The sequence below is a fragment of the Microtus oregoni genome, unplaced genomic scaffold, assembly GCF_018167655.1.
Source record: "Microtus oregoni isolate MIOR12 unplaced genomic scaffold, Mior012 000020F_ref0000438, whole genome shotgun sequence".
In the NCBI taxonomy this organism is placed as follows: Eukaryota; Metazoa; Chordata; class Mammalia; order Rodentia; family Cricetidae; genus Microtus; species Microtus oregoni.
In genome coordinates, this window is record NW_024543079.1 from 27,739,895 (window position 1) to 27,764,504 (window position 24,610).

Sequence of the window (24,610 nt, forward strand, 5' to 3'; positions counted from 1 at the left end):
CCACAAGGCTCTGCCAGACTAGTAGCAGGAATAGCAGCAGCATCTCAAGGTTCCAAAGGACCTCAGGGTGAAAACAAGTAAGAGGTTCATGGAGAAGGTTCTGTGACAGAACTGTGACCCTAGGTCAAGAGTAAATGTCAGCCTCTAGAGTCACAGATGGGCAAGCCAGGGAGCAAATACCCTTATCTCACTCTCTGCCTACTCTTTATATTCCCCATGGTCACCTTTGGACCTAACCTATCCAAAGACTGTAGAAAGGAGCTCACAAGAAAGGCAATCAGGGAACAGCCAGCACATTAGCTTTTCAGGCAGGCAAATTACAGTCATGAACGAGAAGTGTGGGGCTGTATTTGTATTTTGATGAATGAATCTTGCCTGAAGACTAGAAGCAAAGCTAAAGCCACTAGAGGTCTGGCAATAGTGACAAACATCCTTAATCCCAGGATTTGGGAGACAGAGTCAGATGGACCTCTGTGACTTCAAGGCTACCCTGGGCTACACAAGATCAATGCAGAAACAAATCCAGGTGGTGGTGACTCACACCTTTAATCCCTGTCCTAGATAGTCACACGCCTTTAAACCCAGCACTAGAGAGAATATAAAATGAAAGGATAGAGAAGCTTAGTCTGCTTAGTTTGCAGTCACCCAGCCTTGGTAGAGGTAAGTCTTTGCTGTAGGAACTCCTTCAGTTAATAGTCTTTAAGACACCATACCACTTTGGGCATGGTCTCATGTATAAGACAGAAAATAGGAGATGATGTGGGATGTCCTTCTGTATATGTGTTGCTTTTATTGAATGAAGAATAAAGTTGTTTTGAATGGCTTAGCCGAGTAGAGTCAGGCAGGAAATCCAAACAGAGATTTATAGAGAGATTAGGCAGAAGCAAGGAGTCATCATGTAGCTACCGAAGGAGAAAGATGCCAGAACAGAACCTTACCCAGTAAGCCATGGAATTAAGAAAGAGCAAGCCATGGAGGCAAGATCTTCTCTAAAAGGAAACTTGAACTTTACAAGCTGTGAGAATAATATAATAACCTGGGGGTTGGACAAGATCACAGGCTCACTGTAAACCTGAACTCTGATCTTATTCAGTCCATGCTTTAATATTCCCAAAGTCAAAATCCAATTTTCACAATGAGATGTAGGTGTTCTGGACAAACACTGTTTCCCAGACCACTGGCTCCATCAAAGAAGAGAAACAAAACTCAGCCTAACTGCCTCAAAATGCTTCTGTTCTGGAAATGGGAATGATTAGCATCCAACTAAAGTCTCTAGAACAGGGATATGGTTTTCCATGCTTTGAAAATGAAGCAATGACTCATTTTCAATCTTGCCAATTATTCTTTAACTCAGAGTTTCTCAAATATAGCAAAGAATACTTGTATCCCCATTACTTAAAAACAAGATGTGTTCCTGGCACAGTGTTTGTCATATACTCAGAATGAATAAATACTTGATGAATTAAATTGAATCAAAACTTGTCTCTGTACAGTTAGGACATGGTCTCAGAACTGAGTTCAAATTCAGAATTTTCCTTGAAGCATGTTGCCTTATAGGTGATACTCAAAGGTTAAAAAACAAGCCTTGGACTTCTAGAGCAAACTTGAGTGGCATTTTACAGTTGAATGTGATGTTCTCACAGGCATTACCTTTTTAAAAAATGGTGCAGTTTCCCTCAGAGTGCCTTAACATTGTGACTTCAACAGCTAATTCTTTCTTCTGGGATAAAATTAAGTCTAAAAAAGTAGTAATCCTTATTAAATTGCTAGCAAGACAAATCAATAACCAGCCAGAGCCCTGGAGTGGTGGTGTCTGCTCCTGCAGGCTCTTGTGTTCCTTCCTGCCTGCCTCCCGTGGGATTAATCAGCATTCATTTCAGTCACCAGACTCAGTCACTACCATGTCCTTGGTTGAAGAAGGGCATTTTACAACTCATACAAAACCATTTGGGCATCGTTTTTCTCCTTTCTGCCATCTAAAACAGCGAGGCTAAGTTGATCGTTTGCATTCTATTTTATTGACTTTTTGATTATTTGAGACAGACCATGAGAAGTGCCAGGCAAACACCCCTTTAATGAAAACATGTCCCCAGTTGCTGAGGCGACAGTTTCCTTATAGCCTGCAGTAGCCAGTTCTGAATGAGACTGGTATTCCCAGCCAGACAGGTGTGTATAGACGACTGTCCCTTCCACTGGTTGCCACTGCTGGCGGCCATCAGACTTATCAGCTCACCCTTCTTGGGACAATCCTAAGGCTACTCTTGCTCCAGAATACCCTGTGGGGTACCTACAAAGTGTTTTTTTTTTTAAAAAAAAATCAAGCCTGCTTCAGGATCTTCCTCTGCCCAATCTAGCTTCTCCCCAGATGAGGGTCCAAAGACACTTCATAGCAGGGAGTGGTTGAGAATGAAAGAATGAACATGTCTTTATCTCTTCATAAAAAGACCTCTTTTTTCTTTTGATCTCGAAGGATCAGCCTCAACGACTGGCTCGGGTTGAAGTACTGTTTATTAGAGATCACTCATGTATGTCTTGAAGGGGTTAAGTAAATCTTATGTAGTGGGGGAAAAGAAGAAGAAAACACCCAACTTAAGGGAGCTTGATCACAGGGTTCTAAATTCTCCTTCTCCTGAGAGAGTCAATTTCAAGCTACTAAGCTGGGGATCAGGGCTTGGTTTTGAGAGAGAGAAATAGGCAAGACTCAACCACCCAATAGTGCTTCTTAAACACAACGCTCAGTTTCTGCTTTCCAGAAAACTCAACATGCACACCTTACTATCTCTCCTGCTGATGGTCGAAAGGCCTTTTCAAGTCAACACAGTTACATGTAAAAGAGCTTGGTTCATTCTTGCAAACTGCTGGCTGAATCAGTTTGAAGCTTCCCCCCCCCCCCCCCCGTTTTAGATACTGAGAAATAATGCCCATGGTGTTTCAAAACTTTTGTTTTTAAAAGGAAGCGCAGACTTGAATCACACTGCCTAGAATTGAGTCATCCTAAATACCAACTGAGTGACCTTGGTCAAGTTGTCTGACTTCTTTGTAGCCACACCACCTTAGCATTAACATGAAAATGATATTAGTGCTTCTGATAGTCAGTGAAAAAACTGAGTAAATATAAGCTCTGAGAACTGTCTGGTACTAACTGCTTTATAAGTAGTAACACCTGCTATTATATATATATATATGTATGTATGTATATGCATACATACATACATATATATAGGTTTGATTTTCATTTTCTAAGACATATTTCTTTTAGCTAAATTAAGAGTTTATACAATAAATTATTTCTCAACAATTATATCTTGTCAGAATCCCTGTTCTCAATTTTTCCTTCCATAGAAGCTTTTGAAGAGAGGAAGTATTTTCCTCTACAGTTAACACTGTCTACCACTTCCTCCAGTACCCCAGGGGTACCTGGTGTTTGATGACAATGAACAGAAGATAATCAAGTATATTAATGCAGTAGTATTATTCTTATTCAAGTATTTTTGAGTTAATGCATCTTTATCTGCTCAACCCTGTGCTGAGTCATTTTTTTTCTTGGATGGGATGCTATTTTTAGCAACAGATCATTATTCTCCCTCCTTTGACAATATTCTATCTTCTTGGTACACATAACGGTGAATGTGAAGTGTTTTCCTGATGTGAATCCTGAAAAATCAGAGACTATCGCTGTTCTATATTAAATGCAACTGCAACTGGAGAGGACACAGCAGGCGGTGATAGCGAGTTCTGCTGCTGTGGGAAAAACCTTCCATTTTTATCTGTCGCTTTGTGCAGACACCCGACCGGTGGTCAGACTCAGTGGCTCCTGGCTCATCCATCAGTTCCTTTCATTCTTGATGATCCTTTGCATAATACATGATGTAAATATAAGTTGAAATGTGAAATAATTTATTATCTCCTTTCTGTATGTTTTCTAGGTAACTTAAAGAGTATTTATTTACTTGTAATCTGAATGTTAAGATTTTAGAGTCTGGTTAAACATAAAAAAGAAGGAAGAATGTAACAACGGGCAAAGGGAAGAGCAGCACAAGAGGAGCTTTGAAGGGAGACATGGATAAAGGCATTACAGGACAGGAGTGGATACAGGTGACCCGAGAGATAGGCACACACCTAAGTGTCTTTACAAAGGATACGTTTACATAGACCTGATTCTTGAACATACTTAATTAGGAAAGTTGGCAATTGAAGGGTCAGCAATATAAGCCAAAGATTACCAGTGCTTCCACCATCCATGGAGAGGTGATCTGGGTCCAGGAACCGGCAAACAGAGGGACATTTACCAGCAATGCTGCCTCCTTATAATCTCAAAAAGCAAACCTTGCTAGAAGTTAGGGACCAGGAAATCCAGGTGTCTAACAAAGACAGAGGTCCAAGCTGGAGACCTAGAGAGACCACGGAAAGCTATAGTCCCTCCTGCCTTTGGCAGGTAGTCCTTGCTTTGATTTGGATGTGTCTCTTGCTACAGGGAACAAGCAGTTTGTTTCCATGCAATCCAGGGTGAGGATCGTAATTTCCTATTACAAGAAATTCCTGTTAGAAGAAAACACCATGTACCATTGGCTTAAACAACAGCAATAGTTGTTTTCTTGCAGTTCAGTGGACCCAGACTCGAAAACCAAGGTCCTGGCTGGTTTTGGCTTCTTTTGAAGGCGCCTGTCCCTAAAGGTCATCTTCTCACTACTTCCTTGTAACCCAACACAATGGTCAAGCATGTAGGCAAGGACAGAAGCAAACTAAGCATCGCTAGAACATGAGGAGTGCAGAGTTATTCCTGTAGCAGCTAGGAGTTAATAGGAGTTTTACAAAGCAAGAAAAAAAAAGAAGTAAAAACTATAGAGGTTTATTAGCGAGACCGTGCATACTCATAGCGGGGGTAGTTCCATCCCTGAGCATGCTCAGTTTAAAGACATGATTTAAGAAACAAAGATAATAGACACATTTGGGGTTGCTTAGCTCAGGTTAATGAGCATAGGTTTAAAAGATTAAAGTGGTGGACAGCAATGCCTTAAGGCATGTGCAGCTTGCACCATAGTTTTAGCTGATAATAAAGAACAGGGCACTTTGGGTTCTGATTGAAGAGTCTTCCCTTGAGGTCTCCACCTCACTGAAAGCCCCACACTCTGGCATGTCTCTTCTCTACACACATGCACCCTGGAGCCTCTTCCTTTTCTCATTAGAACACCAGGCATCCTGGATTGGAAACCTTCCGAGATGAATCATCTTAATCATCTTTTCAAAGACCCTATCTCCAAATGAAGTTGCTATGGGGAAGAGGTTTGGTACTCTAATCGTCTAAGACATAGATTAATGAAAATAAGGAAAAGGAAGTCACGAAACATCAAAAATATTTCTGCACATTGTGTCTCTGACACATGTTGAAACGTAAAACTCATTTCATTTTCCATACACACTGCCATCTTAAATAGACCGCTGGCATATCTACTTCTGTTGTGGGGTAATCTTTTTGTACATTGTGAAGATGTGCCACTCTGATTGGTTTAATAAAGAGTTTAATGGCCACCAGCTAGGCAGGATTTCCAGGCACAGAGAATGCTGGGAAGAAGAAGTAGGGAGGAGACACCAGGACATGCAGAGGAAGCAGCATAGGCAGTACAGAGTATATAGGTAACCGAGCCACGTAAAAGAACATAGATTAAAATATATAGGTTAATTTAAGTTATAAGAGCTAGTTAGAAATAAGCCTAATCCTAAGTACCAGCTGAGCTTTCATAATTAATAATAATTTCTCTGTGTCATTATTGGGGAGCCCATAGTCCTGACGAAAAAGTCCAACTACATACTTCTCTCTCTCAGTCTCTCTCTGTCTGTCTGTCTGTCTCTCTCTCTCTCTTTTGGTTTTTCAGGAGAGGGTTTCTCTTAGTTTTAGAACCTGTCCTGGAACTTGCTCTGTAAACCAGGCTGGTCTCAAACTCACAGAGATTTGCCTACCTCTGTCTCCTGGGATTAAAGGCGTGTGTCACCACTGCCTGCTACTTTTATCTTTTTTAATTTTCAATTTTTGTTTTCTACTTTGCGTACGTGTGTTTTGATTTTGTGTGCATCTCTGCACCATGTGTGTGTCTGCTGGCCGTGAAGGCCAGAAAAGGGTGTTACAAATAGATCCCTTGGAACTAGAGTTACAACCCTGCTATGCCTCCTTCTCACCCCTTACTTTCTTTGCAAGACCCATTTCCCAATACCTTTTGTTTTAGCCTTAACTATGAAGGTAACAGAGACTAGCATCAATCAGGAAGAGAGTCTCAACTGAGGAATTACCTAGATAAAATAAGTTATGGGCATGTCTGTAGTGGACTATCTTTGGTTTTGGTTTTTGTTCTTGAAAGAAAGAGAGTATGTGTGTCTCTATGTAGTTCTAGCTTTCCTGGAGCTTGCCATGTAGACCATGCTGGCCTTGAACACCCAGAAATATGCCTGCCTCTATCTCCTAAGTGCAAGAATTAAGGGCACATGTCGCCATACCCAGCTATGGGAGATTATCTTGATTGCCTTAATAGATACAGGAGAGCCCAGTCAGCTTCAAAGTGGTACCACTTCCTGAACAGGTGGTCCTCCAGTACATAAGAAACCTAGCAAAAGTCTAGGAAGATGACCTAGCAGTTATAAGAGCATTTGTCCTTGCAGAGGATCCAGGTACAAATTCCAGTACATGCACAGTAGCTCACAACCATCTGTAACCCCAGCTCTAAAGGACCCAACACCCTCTTCTGACCTCTGAAACCACTAGGCATACACATAGTACACAGTCACATATGCAGGCAAGATACTTATATGCATAAAATAAAAATAAATAAAATCTAAAACAAGAGAAAGCTAACTAAGAATGGGACTGGGAGTGAGCCAGCAGCAGCGGGCCTCCACGGTTTCTGCTTCAAGTTCCTGACCTGACTTCCCCCAACCACAAACTATAACTTATAAGCTGAAATCAACCTTTTCCTCCTCTGAGTTGTCAGAGTGTTTTTGTCGTCACAGCAGAAGGAAGCTAGAACACCTATCAGGAGTAAGCTTGGTTTTTTCCTCAGAGCAGAACAGGTACCTATGGGCTGGCCATTCAGAGAACTCCAAACTCAAGGAGGCCCTTTAAATCTGTTGCTGGCAGGGCAGAGTGAAGTATTAAAAACTAAAAGACCAACCAGAGTCATTTATCTGGTGTCTCTAGGTTCTTATCACTGTCAGAGGAAGAATGAGAAACAAGACAAAGTAGAGAATGTGGGTGGGATTTTGATTAGAGTGTCTTAGTTAGGGTTTCTATTGCTGTGAAGAGACACCATGGCCACAGCAACTCTTATATAGGAAAAATATTAAATTGGGACTGACATATAGTTTAGAGGCTTAATCCATTGTCATCATGGTGCAAAGCATGACTGTACACAGGCAGATAGTGCTGGAGAAAGAGCCATGAGTTCAATATCTGGATGCAACATGAAGGAAAAGAGAGAGACGGAGCCTGGCTTGAGCATTTGAAACCTAAAAGCCCTTGCCCAGTGACACACTCCCTCCAACAAATCTACGCCTCCTAATAGCTCCACTCCCTATGCATCTATGGAGGTCATTCTCATTCAAACCACCACCTCCCACTCCCTGGCCCCCACAAGCTTGTAGCCACATCATAATGTAAATATACATTCAGTCCAACTTTAAAAGTCCCCATGGACTATAACATTCTCAGCCCTGTTTAAAAGTCCAAAGCTCAAAGTCTCTTCTGAGACTCATGGCAATCTCTTAACTGCAATCTTCCCATAAAATCAAAATAAAAAAGCAGATCACATACTTCCAACAAATAATGGCACAGAATATACATTCCCATTCTAAAAGGAAACATAGTGAGGAAATACTGGACCAAAGCAAGATCACAAACCAGCTGGGCTGATGTGGGAATGTCATATATCAATCTGTTAATTTCATTGGTTAATAAACAAACTGCTTGGCCTCATAGCTTAGAACGTAGGTGGGTGGAGTAAACAGAACAGAATGCTGAGAGGAAGAGGAAGTGAGCTCAGACTCGACAGCTCTCCTCTCGGGAGCAGACGCCTCAGAAGAGACGCCATGCCCGCTCCTGGGCAGACACACGCGATGAAGCTCCGACCCAGGATGGACGTAGGCTAGAATCTTCCCGGTAAGCGCACCTAGCTGTGCTACATAGAATATTAGAAATGGGCTAGTCCAGGTGCGAGAGTTAGCCTAGAAGAGGCTAGATAGAAATGGGCCAAGCAGTGTTTAAATGAAACAATTTGTGTGTTGTTATTTCGGGGCATAAGCTAGCAGGCGGCCGGGGTGCTGGGGATGCAGCCCCGCCGCTCTTATTACTACACTGGGCAAACTCCAAACTCTGCATCTCCATGTCTGATGTCTAAACACTCTTCAGATCTCCAACTCAGTTCAGCTTTGTTGACTGAAGCACACCTCTCTCTCCTGGGTTGGTTCCACACCCTATGAGTAGCTCTCCTCAGAAGACATTCTACGGTTCTTGCGTCTCCAAAGAAACTGAGGCTTCAGTCTCACAGCTTCACAAGAGGGCCTCTCTAGGCCTCCATGCAGGGACACGGCTGATACAAGCCTGGCCTCCGGGCTTTCCTTAGTCTCAGAGGGAGATTCTGTAACCCTTTTCTTATATCCTTGCCTCTAAAGCCATAACAACGAGGCAAACGTTGCCAAGTTCTACAACTTGCCAAAGCTGGAACATGCCTGTGGGAGCCATTTTCATTCAAACCACCCCGGGGAGAGCGGAAGGCAGCAACAACAGTGGCGGATAGGCCAGAGGCACAGCTCCCTGCTACAGTGACCTACAGTAGCCTGAGCTCTTTTCAGAGACCTCCTCTCAAGTAAAGCTGGTATTTTTGACTTCATAGCAGAAAAGAACTTCAACGTGAACCAGTATGATGCGGAGTTAAAGTTTATGGAGAAGATATTTTTAACATAGATTTAAGCAAAAGAGAGAGAGACGCTCGGGGAAAGGAGGCGACACACCTGATTATGAGTGTGACCTTCTCAGGAGGGAATCACACACAGTGACTTTGCTGTAGCCACAGTACCATTACTGGTGGTATCTACAGTTACATCTCAAAGGCTTGTTACAGAACCTTTCCTTTCTAGGTAATGAGCTCATGATATGGCCCCAGAAGTGCACTGGATGGGGTTACAACTAATAAAGTAAAACTCAAGATCACCAGCATTGCACACAAATAGAATGTTTTCACTGTAAACCAAAATTATTAGATTCCCAGAAAATGTCTACCTGATTTTGAGTAGTTTGTCCTTATGGGCAAACTTCAATGACAAAGAGGATTACTGAGAAATTAAGGTGTATTATGTTCAGGGGCAATAAGAAATTTCAGGACTGGGTCATGATTATCCAGAAATAAGGTTCACTGCTCCTCCTCCCCTTTGTTGTTCTTTTATGAGGTTTTTGGACGTGTCATTACATCAGATGCATGATGGAAGCAGGCAAATTTGCAAGGTTGGCAATATGGACAGAGATGTTGATATTTTGTAATAACAAAGCAAAGGACTATGAGCTGTTTTCTTGGCCCACCATGCTGATCTCATCTACTGTTTCTCTTCCCCCACCTCTGTTTTTTTCCTGTGTCTACTGAGTCTGCCTCACATCAAATGCAGAAAGCCTCCTGAAGTCATTTCCTTACTGTGCTTTCCCAAATCTGGAAACCTCCAAATCATAAGAACAAAATTAGAGCATCAAGAAGATAACTTTATCTGGAAATTGAATCCTGCTATAGTAGTGAAAATATGTTATTTCAATACATTTGGGAAAGCAAAAAAATTACAACAAAAATAACAGCCCTGGGGAGGAATTTGGTCATGGTAAATCGTTCCTTGTAGTCAATCTTCCGGAATGTATGCTCATGCTTTGAAAGCATGCTAATGCCAATAATTGCTATTCCATACACAGATTAATCAGTTCTTTTCTCCATTACTTTTTCCTTTTAATCATGAGTATAGATAATATACAGCTCAAAGCAGAAATTAGATGCTAAAATGCCTGGTGTTTCTGACTTGATTGAATAACTTGAAGCTTTCAAAATAATTTAAAATTTACTTTTGATTATTTTTTTTCTATTTTTTTAAATAGACATCTCTTGTTATCTTGTCTGGGAGAAGAAAAAGAGCCACTTAAAGTTCCTTGTGATCTTGTTAAGGAGGCTTCAAATCCCAAATGCCTTTCCTTTGAAAGGGCTTCAGGCTCTATTTTTTCCTAATCAGGTTCCACTGTGTATTGTAATGGATTTGGAAACAGAGGGAGAGAGAGCAGAGAGAAAGGAGAGAGAAAGATAGTTGAAGAATGGGGAATTAGAAGTCTGATCAATTAACTTTCCCTATCAAAAAAGCAAGTAGTAATAGTGTTTTTTAAAAAATTTAGTGTTGCATAAATGCTAGAAAAATATCATTTCTCTATTTTTCTTAAGTCTCATAAGGCTCACTGATGCAGAGTACCCACCTAAACAAGGCAAATTATTATTGATAGTACATGTACCTTCCCCAGCATCTCAGGAAGGTTTTAAGGAATGGCAGAAACCTTATACAAAGAAAAATTCACAAGAAAATTGTCTCTTCAGCTCCTATGCCTATTCTGGTCATCCTAGAGATAACTGGCCCATATACTTACAAAATCTCAGGGCTCTAAGTATATGACCAAGTGGCACAGGCAAGTGAGGCCTTGACAGCCAGGACTAAGAACACAGCACCTAAGATGACCCCTCTGTCTAAGATGTACCAGGAGACCGCTCACCTTCTGCTTGCAGAAACCCACATCCTTTTATGGGAAGCATCTCTTTCCAGGGCAGCATCCCTTCCCTCTACTTCCCAGGCCCCTGAGCTAGGAATGATGCCAGATGATCTGCTTGAAATGCAAATGCTTGACGAGAAAGTAGCAAAACTCAAAACAAAATGTAGCATAGCATCAGTGCATTGTTTCTCCAAATTTAAAAATAGAAATAATATTGGTTTTTCTCTTTTCCCCTCATATAGTCAAAAAGCAAGCCAAGGAAAGTATCACAGACGACGGAGATGAGCTATTTCAGATGGGCAACAAGATGCTCCAGGAGTCTAAAAGCCAAAAACAGAAAACAGAGTAAGTATCTCATTCCTTTAGCCAAGTAAAATTTCCAGGTAAAATAATAGACAGTCAGAAAATCTAGTTTATTACTAAAACCTTATTGGAATAATAAATAAGTTTATTTTGTTATCAGTTTTTTACTTTTAAAAGGTTTAAAGGTTACTTAAGGATTCCCAAGTTTATCACCCTTAGTAAGGAAGAGGGTTGTATGTGAATTGGGATTCCTTTCCATGAAGCAAAATGCAGACCTAAGTGACTGATAGGTACGTTCAACAGAAGCACTTTTCTACTCTGATTTGTGAGGCATCTCAAATGAAATAAAATGGTTTGTGTTTTAGCATGCTTAATTCTACCAGAGTCTTTGTGCAGACCTTATGGCTTTCAAAGCCCTTTAATGTATGTGATACTGTCTTGTTCACAGAGGAGTTTCACCAGGTAAGTGTTACTTCATTTCCCCTTTAAGCACTGGGAGTAGGCTAGGGAGACAACAGTCTGTGGAATGCTTGTCATATAAGCCCAGGAACCTAAGTCTGAATCCTAAACACCTATGTAAAAGCCAGGCACAGTGTCCCACACCTATCACCCCAGTACTAGGATTGGGGACAAGCAGATCCCCAAGGTCCCTGCTCCCAGCCTAGTTGAGTGGCTCTAAGAATTCAGCAAGAGACCTTGTTTCAAAAAATAATATGGAGGTTAACAAACAAAGACACCCAATGTCAACATCTGGCCTCAACATGTACGCAAACAGGTGTGTACATACAATGTATAACACTACACACAGACATACACAATTTAACAAAGAACAAACAACCCCTGGGGGTAGGTTTCTCAGCCTGTAGCACGAGAGTGCCCAGAGATAAGAAGCCCACTAGGTATTCCCTCTCAAGCCCAGGGATATTCTAAATTTGGTTTGATAATGCAAAAACACTCTGAGAAGGTCCCATGGAACTTTTCCACTTAACACTGGAGGGATCCTTCCTCTTTGGAAGAAGCAGCAAGGGAAAATGCAGTCCTGAGAGCAAATCTCCCACCAGCAGAGAAGCTTTTATGCTGGGCTCTTCCTGCCCAGGCTATCCTGACCCAGTCCCCCCCACCCCCAAAGGTAGAGTGGCTTTTTGTTTTCACAGCAGCAGAGGGGCAACTACGGGTGGAGACGGGACTTGAACCGAGGCAGTTAGATGCTAAAGTCCACCCATTAAAGTTTGTTTGGATTGTTATTTTTCTAAACAGTCTGGTTTTACTGTATTGAAGAATTAGTTCTGCTTTTGAAGACTATTTTAGAATATAGACTTATCAACATTTTTGTGATACAAATTTCCTAGATGTGACATTTAAATTATGATAATTCTTGTATCTTTTAGGATTTGTTTTATAAAACAAATGCTTATTAATAATTGAAGAGACCATGGAAGAGCTCACTGCTTTAGGATGTCTTTAATTTTTCCCTTTAGTTGATATATAGGTGTGACAGGTGGTAAATATTATATAAATACCTCATTTTTAGTGACTTCATAATTTGTCAGACAGCTTTGAAATTCAAATCTTTGAATTCACATAGAAGTGAAAGAATTATTTGTCTAGAGGTATAATAGATTTCAGCAAAGCTGCATCATGACTAACAACAATTGCAGATTACCTGCTAGAAAGTCATATGAAGGCAGAAGCGGAAATTTCCATTGTTTTGTGAATCATTTTCCTGACTTTACATTTTCAAAACAGAGCCTACATACTCTTTGCCAGAGCAGCTGACATGGGAAATTTAAAAGCTATGGAAAAAATGGCTGATGCTTTGCTATTTGGAAGTTTCGGCATGCAAAACATAACAGCAGCTATCCAGTTGTATGAGTCTTTGGCTAAAGAAGGATCACACAAGGCCCAAAACGTGAGTTTTAAAAGACAATGAATTTTTTTCAGCAGCTACATCTTCAGTTGACACAAACATATGGAAGGGGAGAAGAAATAATGCCCCCACCCTACTGCATGGACACAGACCAGACCTAGAAATTCCATTTCTTGGAAATGGAGTCTGGACTACAGCAACTCCCAGGGGAGGAGGCTTGGAATTTTCCACCAAATATTCCAGACTCCTTGTATATATGGATACCAGGGGCTGGGGTGATGCTTCCAACCAAACAGTTTTGTCCCACAAACAAAATTCACGACCATTAATCAAACAATAAAAATGTGAGAATTCAGAACATATGAAGACGAAAGTAAGGTCACCTAAAAGGTGTACAGTAGAGACCTTTTGTAGTATCATCCAATGCAATACAGGAACCAGGCATGGAATTTGAATACACTATTATGCTTGCTTAGTGAATAAGCTACTTATTGAACAAAAACCCTTTCTCCTTCTTCTGCATGAGAATTTGACCTTTGATTCACATTTCAGTTCTGTTTCCCAGGCAACCTGATAAGAATAAAATTTTAACTATGTCTTTACCTAGCATGACTTATGATGGAAATGGCCCCTGACTGGCAAACTGCCTTTGGAGAGGAAAAAACTGCAACGAACTATTGAACCTGATGATGGTGAACAGTTTCTTAGGAACCCTGTACTTGTTGAGTTATTATGTGAGGGTTGAAGCATTTGCACCAAGATGGCTTCCATATCCTCCCTGTATAGATCTCATTTCCTTTCCTCTGAGTCACCTTCTGAGGCATCTGGGATGACCACTTCTAGAAGACTGTCTACACTGCTAAGGAAGGCTTGACATTTCCCACTGGCACACTGTGGTTCATTTGCTCTGTTCTTTCCAGAAAAAGACCGGTGGCAAGTGAGGTTCATAGGAGTCCTGTGGGTCTGTATGCTTAGCTGAGCCAGAAGTTGAACTAAATACCAGTGATGAATAAGACAATCTCTCTAAATCTGCAAATCTATAAAGTTAAGATAATTACAAAACATTGGACACTGCAACTTGTTCAGTGGTGTATCTCTAACATTTAGCAAAGTGCCTAAGACAAAAAAGTGTAAAGTTTAATGAATTATTAATTAGTTATGAATGGTTTTATGGAGTTATTGTAGGGCATTCAATTTCACGCCTGGAACATCATAGTCATTTATTATAAGACAGATGAGGGGGTAGAGAGGGAGGGCATAACGACCGCTAAAAGACAAAGTTTCAATTAGGCAGAAGGAAGCTATAAAAATTATTGTTCCCACTATTATACTTCTAGACCTGTTATACTATATAGAGTATTTTATTTTTATATGAGACCACATCTATTTGCCTCTCCCTAGTCAGATCTTTATTCACTTAAAACCATGGATATCTTTCTATGTAAATGCATACAGATCAATGTCATTATTTAAAGTTCCATATAATCTTAATTTATATTGGTGGATACTCTGTTTAATTCCAAAGAATTCTTGTAATTATATATAAAAGAACACAGTGGACAGATCTGTGAATGTTAATAAAATACAAGAATTGCTAAATCTCAGAGTTTGATTAACCAAACACTAAAGCTTTGGATGTCCCCATCATTTATTATCACCTAATTATTTTCCTTATTTTCAATGCACATAAAAAGTAAGTCAACCAGACTACCCTCTGATCAAATTGTTTGCCATTGGCTTTTAAGTTAATCAGAAAATAGTTTTCTAGGACAAACATAGTAGCAGAGGTTACAGCTCTAAACTATAACCACTGGCCATGAATTGCCATAATTAGCTCTATTTAGAAATGAAGGCACTCATGGAAAACTCTAGAAAATGCAGTTACAGGCTTCACGGTGCTATAATGAGGTATAATGAGGAGTCCCCAGACCATGTTTGAGCATACGTGGCTCTGGGTTCTGCATCCTAATAGCTTTTCCATCTCATGCTCACTCTTGGTATTTCTAAAGAAGTTATGTCACAAAACCTCAGTTTTCTCATACCTAAAAAGATTGGTAATAATTTGTGTGTGCTTTACAAAGCTGCTGGGAGAAGTAAATGACATCTGCCAGAATCTTCAGCAAATGTTGTAAAGGACATTAAAGCACACTGGTGTGGGACAATGTTCACTTCACCAGCTCTGTCTTTTAGGTCAGCCAGTCCTTGTTTTATACGTTGGTTCCCACACTCCCCCCACCCTGTGATGTATCCTTTCTGAGTCCCAGTTTTCTCATATATAAAATGGGGTTATCTGTTCAGTACGTGTGTGTGTTTGGTCTCAAGAAAGACCAGAAGAAAGAATGTGCCTGTGAACAAACTTAACCAAAGAAGGTTGACATTGACCTGATACACACATTTCAGTCATAATGTTAAAATGTGGCAAGTTATAATATTGTTTAGTAAAAGTCCTCTGTTAAGCCCACTTCCCCTTCTCTGACATCCTGAACTCCTGTGATCTTCAAGCTGACTTCATATGGACTAGCAAGCAAATCATTTGCATATGGATTTGCTGGAAGTCTCCAAAACTGCAACTGGACTTGACGCTGAACTAAGGCTATCAATCATTGTTACCTCTAGCAACTTCCCTAGGAATTGATTTACTCATTCATTCATTTATTGTACGAAGAACAGCCAGTTGAAGGGATTTTGTACCACAGGCCATCCTGATAACAGCTCTTTAATAGCGCTTGCCAGGAGCATCTTTGTTGGCCTGCTGTTTGAACTAGCCTAACCTAGGAATACTGTTTGGATTGTCAGAAATGTTTCTGGGAACTAGGAGGACAATGTCACACAGAAATGCACTTAAAAAAGGCTGGAAATATGACCAAATAATAATATTCTTGTATATAATATGCAATATTATTGTATGTACTGTGTATATGTATATACATTATATAGAGAGTAATATATGCATGCTTGTGCACAGAGAGTGAATAATGGATATTTATGATGTCTGAAGAAAAGGGAAAACAGTCAGAAAATCCAGAAAACAGTAGAGAAACTGGGAGTGTGAGAGATCTGGAAAAGACCCAAATTTTAAAAATCCAGATTAACTAAAGGATATTCTTCAAAGGGCAACACAAGTGATTAAGACTGTAAAGCCAGCCTGCTGTGACATTTTACAAAGCATCTGTCTATACCTTCCAAAAGATAAGAGCTGTAGTGTAGTGGCAGGATACAAGATCAACTCCAAAAAATCAGTTGCCTTCCTATACACTAAGGATAAGGAAGCAGAGAGGGAAATCAGAGAAGCATCACCTTTCACGATAGCCACAAATAGCATAAAATATCTTGGGGTAACTCTGACCAAGGAAGTGAAAGATCTATTTGACAAGAACTTTAAGTCTTTGAAGAAGGAAATTGAAGAAGACACCAGAAAATGGAAGGATCTCCCTTGCTCTTAGATTGGGAGGATCAACATAGTAAAAAATGGCAATTCTACCAAAAGCAATCTATAGATTCAATGCAATCCCCATCAAAATCCCATCAAAATTCTTCACAGATCTGGAGAAGACAATAATCAACTTTATATGGAAAAACAAAAAACCTAGGATAGCCAAAACAATCTTATACAATAAAGGATCATCTGGAGGCATTACCGTCCCTGACTTCAAATTCTATTACAGAGCTACAATATTGAAACAGCTTGGTATTAGCATAAAAACAGAGAAGTCGACCAATGGAATCGAATAGAAGACCCTGACTTTAACCCACAAACCTATGAACACCTGATTTTTGAAAAGGAATTAAAAGTATATAATGGAAAAAAGAGAGCACCTTCAACAAATTGTGCTGGCAAAACTGGATGTCAACCTGTAGAAGAATGAAAATAGATTCTTATCTATCACCATGCACAAAACTCAAGTCCATATGGATTAAAGACCTCAATATCAGTCCGAACACACTGAATCTGATAGAAGAGAAAGTGGGAAGTACCCTACAACACATGGGTACAAGAGACCACTTCCTACGTATAACCCCAGCAGCACAGACACTAGGGGCATTATTGAATAAATGGGACCTCCTGAGACTGAGAAGCTTCTGTAAAGCAAAGGACACTGTCACTAAGACAAAAAGGCAGCCCACTGACTGGGAGAAGATCTTCACCAACCCCGCAACTGACAAAGGTCTGATCCCCAAAATATATAAAGAACTCAAGAAACTAGACCGTAAAAGGCTAATCAACCCAATTATAAAATGGGGCACTGAGCTGAACAGAGAATTCTCAACAAAAGAAGTTCAAATGGCCAAAAGACACTTAAGGTCATGCTCAACTTCCTTAGCGATCAGGGAAATGCAAATCAAGACAACTTTAAGATACTATCTTACACCTGTCAGAATGGCTAAAATAAAAAACACCAATGATAGCCTTTGCTGGAGAGGTTGTGGAGAAAGGGGTACACTCATCCATTGCGGTGGGAATGCAAACTTGTGCAACCACTTTGGAAAGCAGTGTGGCAGCTTCTCAGAAAATTCGGGATCAACCTACCCCTGGACCCAGCAATACCACTCTTGGGGATATACCCAAGAGATGCCCTATCATACAACAAAAGTATTTGCTCAACTATGTTCATAGCAGCATTGTTTGTAATAGCCAGAACCTGGAAACAACCTAGATGCCCTTCAACGGAAGAATGGATGAAGAAAGTATGGAATATATACATATTAGAGTACTACTCAGCAGTAAAAAACAATGACTTCTTGAATTTTGCATACAAATGGATGGAAATAGAAAACACTATCCTGAGTGAGATAAGCCAGACCCAAAAAGAGGAACATGGGATGTACTCACTCATATTTAGTTTCTAGCCATAAAGGACATTGAGCCTATAATTCGTGATCCTAGAGAAGCTATATAAGAAGGTGAACCCAAAGAAAAACATATACTCATCCTCCTGAATATTAATCTTCATCAGGCGATGAAAGGAGATAGAGACAGAGACCCACATTGGAGCACCAGACAGAAATCTCAAGGTCCAAAGCAGAAGCAGAAGCAGAAGGAGAGAGAGCACAAGCAAGGAACTCAGGACCGTGAGGAGTGCACCCACACACTGAGACAATGGGGATGTTCTATCGGGAACTCACCAAGGCCAGCTGGCCTGGGTCTGAAAAAGCATGAGATTAAACCGGACTTGCTGAACATAGTGGACAATGAGGACTACTGAGAACTCAAGAACAATGGCAATGGGTTTTTGATCCTACTGCACATACTGGCTTTGTGGGAGCCTAGGCAGTTTGGATGCTCACCTTACTAGACCTGGATGGAGGTGGGAGGTCCTTGGACTTCCCACAGGGCAGGGAACCCTGATTGCTCTTTGGGCTGAAGGGGGGGGGGACTTGATCTGGGGAGGGGGACGGAAATGGGAGGCGGTGGCGGGGAGGAGCCAGAAATCATAAATAAATAAATAAATAAATAAATAAATAAATAAATAACTGTAGTGTAGTCTCCAGGAAATGACTCAGCAGGGAAAGGTGTTTATTTGTAGCCTGAGACCTCAGTTTGATTCCCCCCACCCAGCTGGTGAAAGGAGATGACTGACTTCCAGGAGTTGTCCTTTGAACACCACATTCTTATTGTCACACACACACACACACACACACACACACACACACACACATAAATGTGATTTGTTTTGTTATTGGAATTAAATGTATACACTTCATTGCCTATAAATCCAAAGGAGTTTTGTCACAGATTATATGAAAATCATATCATATAAAAATAAAGATTTACAATTGATGCACAAAAGAGAAATATGTGAGTGATGCTTTATTGTGTTCTGAGATTTGAAATAATTATATCAATGGCAACAGCTCCACATAGTCTTCATTTATTTCAAATTTGAGCTGTTAAAGTGTTTCCTGGAAGAAATACAGTCATTAGCACCATGATATGGCTGAAAACATCATCTCCAGTATCAATCTAATAACCACTTTGATGATTCGAGGCCTCTGTTAGTTGTTTTTCATGGTAATGGCCTTGTATTAAGAGTGTCTGAGTTACTCATTAGAACTGATTCACACTTTGCTTTGGCATGTGGTTTGAGCCAAAAGTAATGCTCACAATTCTCTCCAGCTTCATATGATAATTAGAGGGAAATTGCTTAATCTTTCTCCTCCTTTAATAATTCCTTAGAAAAAACAAACAGAAAAATATTTGACTTTTAAATTGTTACTACAGACCCCAAGTGATTTACTTTAAAATATGGTAAAAATGCCCATTATGCTGAAGCCTTTGCAATAAATTCCAGGCATTTAACCTCGTATTAAGCTCCACAAGGCAAACCAGCAGACTTCAGAATCAAGTCTTATGAGCCAGCCTACGGACAGAATTTGACCTTCCAAACTGTTCAAGTGTCACAGACGTCACCACTCTTCCCTTAACTCACAACACATTTCTTTCCTGTGTTAAAATGTTACAGTCCACCTAGTTTCATCATATCCTTATCTCAAAAAAGAAAAGGCAAAAACCACTAAAAGCTGATGGTTGTGAAGTTGTTAGGTCACAGTGCCCAAGAACAAAAAAAGGCTGGGTACTTAGCATATCCCATTAAGCGACAACCCTTAAGGCCTCTCAGCTTCTTCTGGAATGATATAAGCAGCATAAGCTTTGGGGGAGCCTAGGCAGTTTGGATGCTCACCTTAGGAGACCTGGATAGAGGTGGGCGGTCCTTGGGCTTCCCACAGGTCAGGGAATCTTTGAGCAGATGAGGGAGGGGGGCTTGATCGGGGGGGGGGGGATGAGAAGCGGTTGCGGGGAGGAGGCAGAAATCCTTAATAAATAAATAAATTTTAAAAAATGAGATGAAAGTAGAGCCTTTCATTCATTGTTATGATTCTGCTAAAGAGGGAGGAAGCATGACCCTGGATTGATTACACAAGTGTGGTACCATCATGGTCCATTCCTTTTGTTTTTAGTGAACTTTATATAGAGAAATACTCCTTCCCCATCACAGAGTACAAATCTAATACCAGCTTTACTTCACAACTTCACCAGTTTATACAGTTTCCCCAAAGGATCAGGCCAACATGTTTGCTGAGCTCTGCCCCCAAACGATGTACTCTCAGTAGAGAGTCTTCAAATATAAGACCAAATGATACCTTCTCTTTAAAGGTCAGAATGTTTGTTTACTGTCAGAGTTTCTGCATAATTGAACCGGATTCTCAACCTAGCAGAACCGAGAATTGCCAGGAGTTGCAAGAAAATTTTTTAATCTAAAATTGGCTAGTGGCATCCTTTAAAAGAGCCAATTTAGCCATTTCAAATACACATCACAAAGTGTAAAGGAGTCGCAGTGTCTTCCACTTGTAATGAATGTGTGAGGTGCACCGTGCAGGGTCTTCCACTTGTAATGAATGTGTGAAGCGCACTGTGCAGGGTCTTTCACTTGTAATGAACGTGTGAGGCACACCGTCTTTAAAGGAAACTCTCTAGGCCTAAAGAAGAACGAGAAGATTTTTAAAGGCAGAGGCTTTTATCAGTATACAAATTATGTAAAGGACAGATGTTACACTATTGTGGTAGAATTACTGTACTTTTGAGGGAAAAAATAATTTCTAGAGTCAATTTCAACATCACCAAAGCAACACTAGACTCTGGTTAGGGCTCAGTTCAAAGTGCTTTCTCTGTAAACATGAGGATCTGGGTTCTAAGCTCCAGAACTCACACAAAAAGTCAGGGGCAATGACAATGAACCTGTGACCCCAACACTAGGAAGGCAAAGACAGGTAAATGATCCCTGTAGCTAGTGTCACTGAGCCTAGCGAGTTCCAGGTCAGTAAGAGATCCTGCCTCAAAAAAGAAGTGGATGGTATCTGAGGAACTTTGTACTCCAACCAACACACACACACATACACTCATTCACACATATACACACATACATACACACACATACACATATGCACACATACACATATACACACATACATACACACACATACACACATGTGCATATACACACATAAATAAAAAGTAACAGGGTTCTTTATCCTTTAGAGTATAATACAGTTACTCATTTCCTGAGAAGATTGAGTTATTGAACCTCAATGAAAATGCTGGACATCTGGCAGTATTCTTATAAACTCTGTGAAATATAAATTTTACAAAATGAGCTTGTTAATGCTAGATGGGGGTGATGATAGTAATGGCAGATGAGGAACAGACAAGAGGAGATAGGCCTGGAGACTACTGGGGTGACCCAATAAGAACTGAGAAGCTGCTGGAAGAAATGAATCTGCAAGAGCCAATAAAAAATTGAAAATTGAAAATATCACAAGTTGAAATGTACTTAATCCACTTCACCTTCCAAGCACTGTAGCTTACCAACACATACATCACAGAGTGGTCCACCCTCGTGATCACATCCGACCCGGAACTGCAGCTCGCTGCCACTGCCCAGCATCCTAGGAGTATAGCATCCCATGCCACTCGCCCAGGAAATAACACAATCCCGATTTGAAACACAGTTTCTACAGAGTGCATATTGCTTTCACACCATCACAAATGTGGAAAATCATAGGTCAAACCATCTGGGAGCTGCGTATGTGGGCTTTGAATCGCATTTTCCAATTGGTGCGTCACACTGATGTACTGATTTAACTTGCTTCTGTGGTTTCTATAAAAGCTTTTTGGATGGCATACTGTGTCGTACGCAGGAGGGGGCTTCCACTACTTCCATTTTGCTCTGTGATCAGACTTTCACTCTTTATTCAGTATATTTTTAAGTAAATATTTTCTTATGTCAATCCTGTTTTATTTTTAAAATATGAATAAAAGTACTCAAATTAGGTGTGGGGAAATAGCTCAGTAATAGAGCATTGCCTTGCATTTGTGAGGCCCTGGACTCAGTCCACATATCACAAAAAGCAAGAAGGATAGAAAACTTAAGAATTTAACATATCAAAGAAAAATGTTGTTAACAGCAAAAGGAAACATATGTCAACCACAAGTTTATAGTATTTTTAAGTTTGCTTGCTTTTCATTTTTTTTTTTTGAGACAGGGTCTTTCTATGTAGCCCAGGATAGCCTAGATGCCATGATCCTCCTGCCTCAGCTTCCTGGGATTACAGATCTGCACCATATGTCTGACTTTAGTATTTTATTATTATGATTTATTCTAAGGTACAACAAGAATTATACACATATAATCCTCCCAATATAAAGGCACTTTTTATAGTATTCTAACTAACAGTATAAATTATAATTAAAATAATAAATTTAAAATATTGTTAAAAATGTAAAAAAGTATCCATTATCAATATAAACAAAAATCTATGGGATTGTTGAGATGGCTCAGTGGTTAAGAGCCTTCGTTGCTCTTGCAGAGAGCCAGGATTCAATTCCCAAAACCCACAGAGTAGTTCACAGTCATCTATAACTCCAACTCCAGGGAATCCAAGGATTCTGTTTTGACCTCTGAGGGCACCACGTACACACATGATGCACACAGATACATGTAGGCAAAATACTTACACAATAAAATAAAATAAAAATCTAAAAACTAAATATATGCTAAATGATGACAAATTGACTGACTCAGTTTGTTTGTTTTTTGCCCTTTAGGCATTAGGGTTTTTATCCTCTTACGGAATAGGAATGGAATATGATCAAGCCAAGGTAAAGTCAACTCTATTTTTTTTTCAGGAACAAAATTGATTTACTTAAAAGGAACACTGGGTAGAATTTATTATTAAAGAAGTTCATTCTACTGTATATTAAAAGTATCCACTAAACAAAGAAATTTAGCAATCTGCCACAAACTTCTTAAAGTCTTATATATCAGGTTCATTACTACAGGTAGATACTATCTACTTCATAGGATTTTAAGATGATTAAATGAAATACCATATGTCATGCCTTTATCACAGACTCTAAGCTCTGTAACCCCCAATAAATGGAAACCAAATTAACAGAACAGATTGAGACTTGGAGTATATTTTGGAATGGCTTTCAGTTCATTACTGGGGTAGGAATAAAGAAGCAATGTTTGGCTTGAGTTCCAGTTTAGGAAACCATTATAACTGTATTTCTTTTGTCTTAGGCACTGATATATTATACCTTTGGAAGTGCTGGAGGAAGTATGATGTCCCAAATGATTCTGGTTTGTAAATATTCTTAGAACAAAATAGATGTATTATAACTATAGCATTATTTGAACATTAACATGTATCCATGCTTATGTTTTAGGGGTACAGATATCTGTCAGGAATCAATGTTTTACAAAATTGTGAAGTTGCCCTAAATCATTACAAGAAAGTGGCAGATTATAGTAAGTAATTCTCATAAGTCTTTGAGAAGGGTTATTTGGTGGTTGATTGGTTGGCTGGTTGGCTGGGTTCTTTTGAGACAATATTTAATTGTATATAGCCTTGGCTGGCCTGGAATTCCCTATGTAGGACCAGGCTGACCTTGAACTCACAGAGACCCATCCATCTCTGTTTCCTGAGTGGTGGGATTAAAACTGTGCACCACTATGCCTTGCTATACTATTTGTTTCTTAAACATAGAAGTTAAGTGAACTTTCCTAAGTCTAACCTATATAATGTTGGATAGTTTGTTTAAAAGTTCCTAGTGGGGGCATGGTGGTATGGGCCATTGTCTTAGTTAGCATTTCTGTTGCTGTTAAGAGACACCATGACCACCTCAACACTTAGAACAGAAGACATTTAACTGAGGCTGACTTAGACTTTTAGAGGTTTAGTCCCTTATCATAGTGATGAGCAGCATACCCGCATGCAGACAGACATGGTGCTGAAGGAGCTGAGAGTTCTACATCTTGACCCACAGGCAGCAGCAGGAGTCTGTGTCCACACTGAGTGTAACTTGAGCATAGGAGACCTCAAGGCCCACCCACATAGTGACACACTTTCTCCAACAAGACAACACCTTCTAACAGTGCCACTCCCTATGGGATCCATTTTCCTTCAAACCATCGCAGCCTGTAAACTCTGTTCTTGGAACACAGAAACAGAGAACAGTCACTTCAATTTTGAGGCTAGCCAGAGCTATACAAAGAGACCCTGTCTCAAAAAAATATATAAGTGAAAATGAAAAAATAATTCTAATGAAGCAAATAGAAGACACACACAGGAGGGGTCACTCCACAGGTTAGTCACTGTTCTACCACCCAAGTTCTAGCTACAGAAATAGAGCATGAGGGAGTCAGACTTGTCTGTCGTACTCCATGTTGCAACATCACTCAGAGAGATTACAGACGCTTCTAATCAAAGTCTTCCTAGATGTGGATTAGGCTAACTTCTGTATTCAAAAGAACATCTGAACGTGTATCTTAGGCATCTGGGGAAAATGGGGATGGGGGCTTGAAAAAAAAAACACTGTTGGATTTCAGAGGCTATTTATGACAAAATCATTTTATATGCTTAATGATAACGGAATTGTTATGTGCATATTTCAAACTGTACATTTCATTAGGAATATTCGAGCACATATATCTTCACATTTATTCTCAGACTGTCTATAGGGAATAATTGAGTGGCACTTATTCTTATATTGCAATGCCCATTCCAGAAAAAAAGTTAGCACAGAGAGACTAATGGGTATTCCCTTAAAGCCCCAGCTCGAGTACCCTTGCTCATAACCTCATGAGAATCTATGCTGGTAATATTTATATGAG

General features: G+C 40.0%; 1 protein-coding gene across 1 annotated transcript in view; it reads left to right on the forward strand.

Annotated features, from left to right (window-relative positions):
• The first annotated feature begins 11,010 nt into the window (after positions 1–11,010).
• Positions 11,011–24,610, forward strand: part of Sel1l2 (SEL1L2 adaptor subunit of ERAD E3 ligase) — a 49,341-nt gene continuing 35,741 nt past the window's right edge. The window contains exons 1-5 of the mRNA XM_041670783.1: positions 11,011–11,113; positions 12,818–12,980; positions 22,540–22,593; positions 23,018–23,077; positions 23,164–23,245. Of these exons, the coding sequence (XP_041526717.1) occupies positions 11,064–11,113; positions 12,818–12,980; positions 22,540–22,593; positions 23,018–23,077; positions 23,164–23,245 (409 nt within the window). The 5' untranslated portion in view covers positions 11,011–11,063. The remainder of the gene's footprint in view (positions 11,114–12,817; positions 12,981–22,539; positions 22,594–23,017; positions 23,078–23,163; positions 23,246–24,610) is intronic.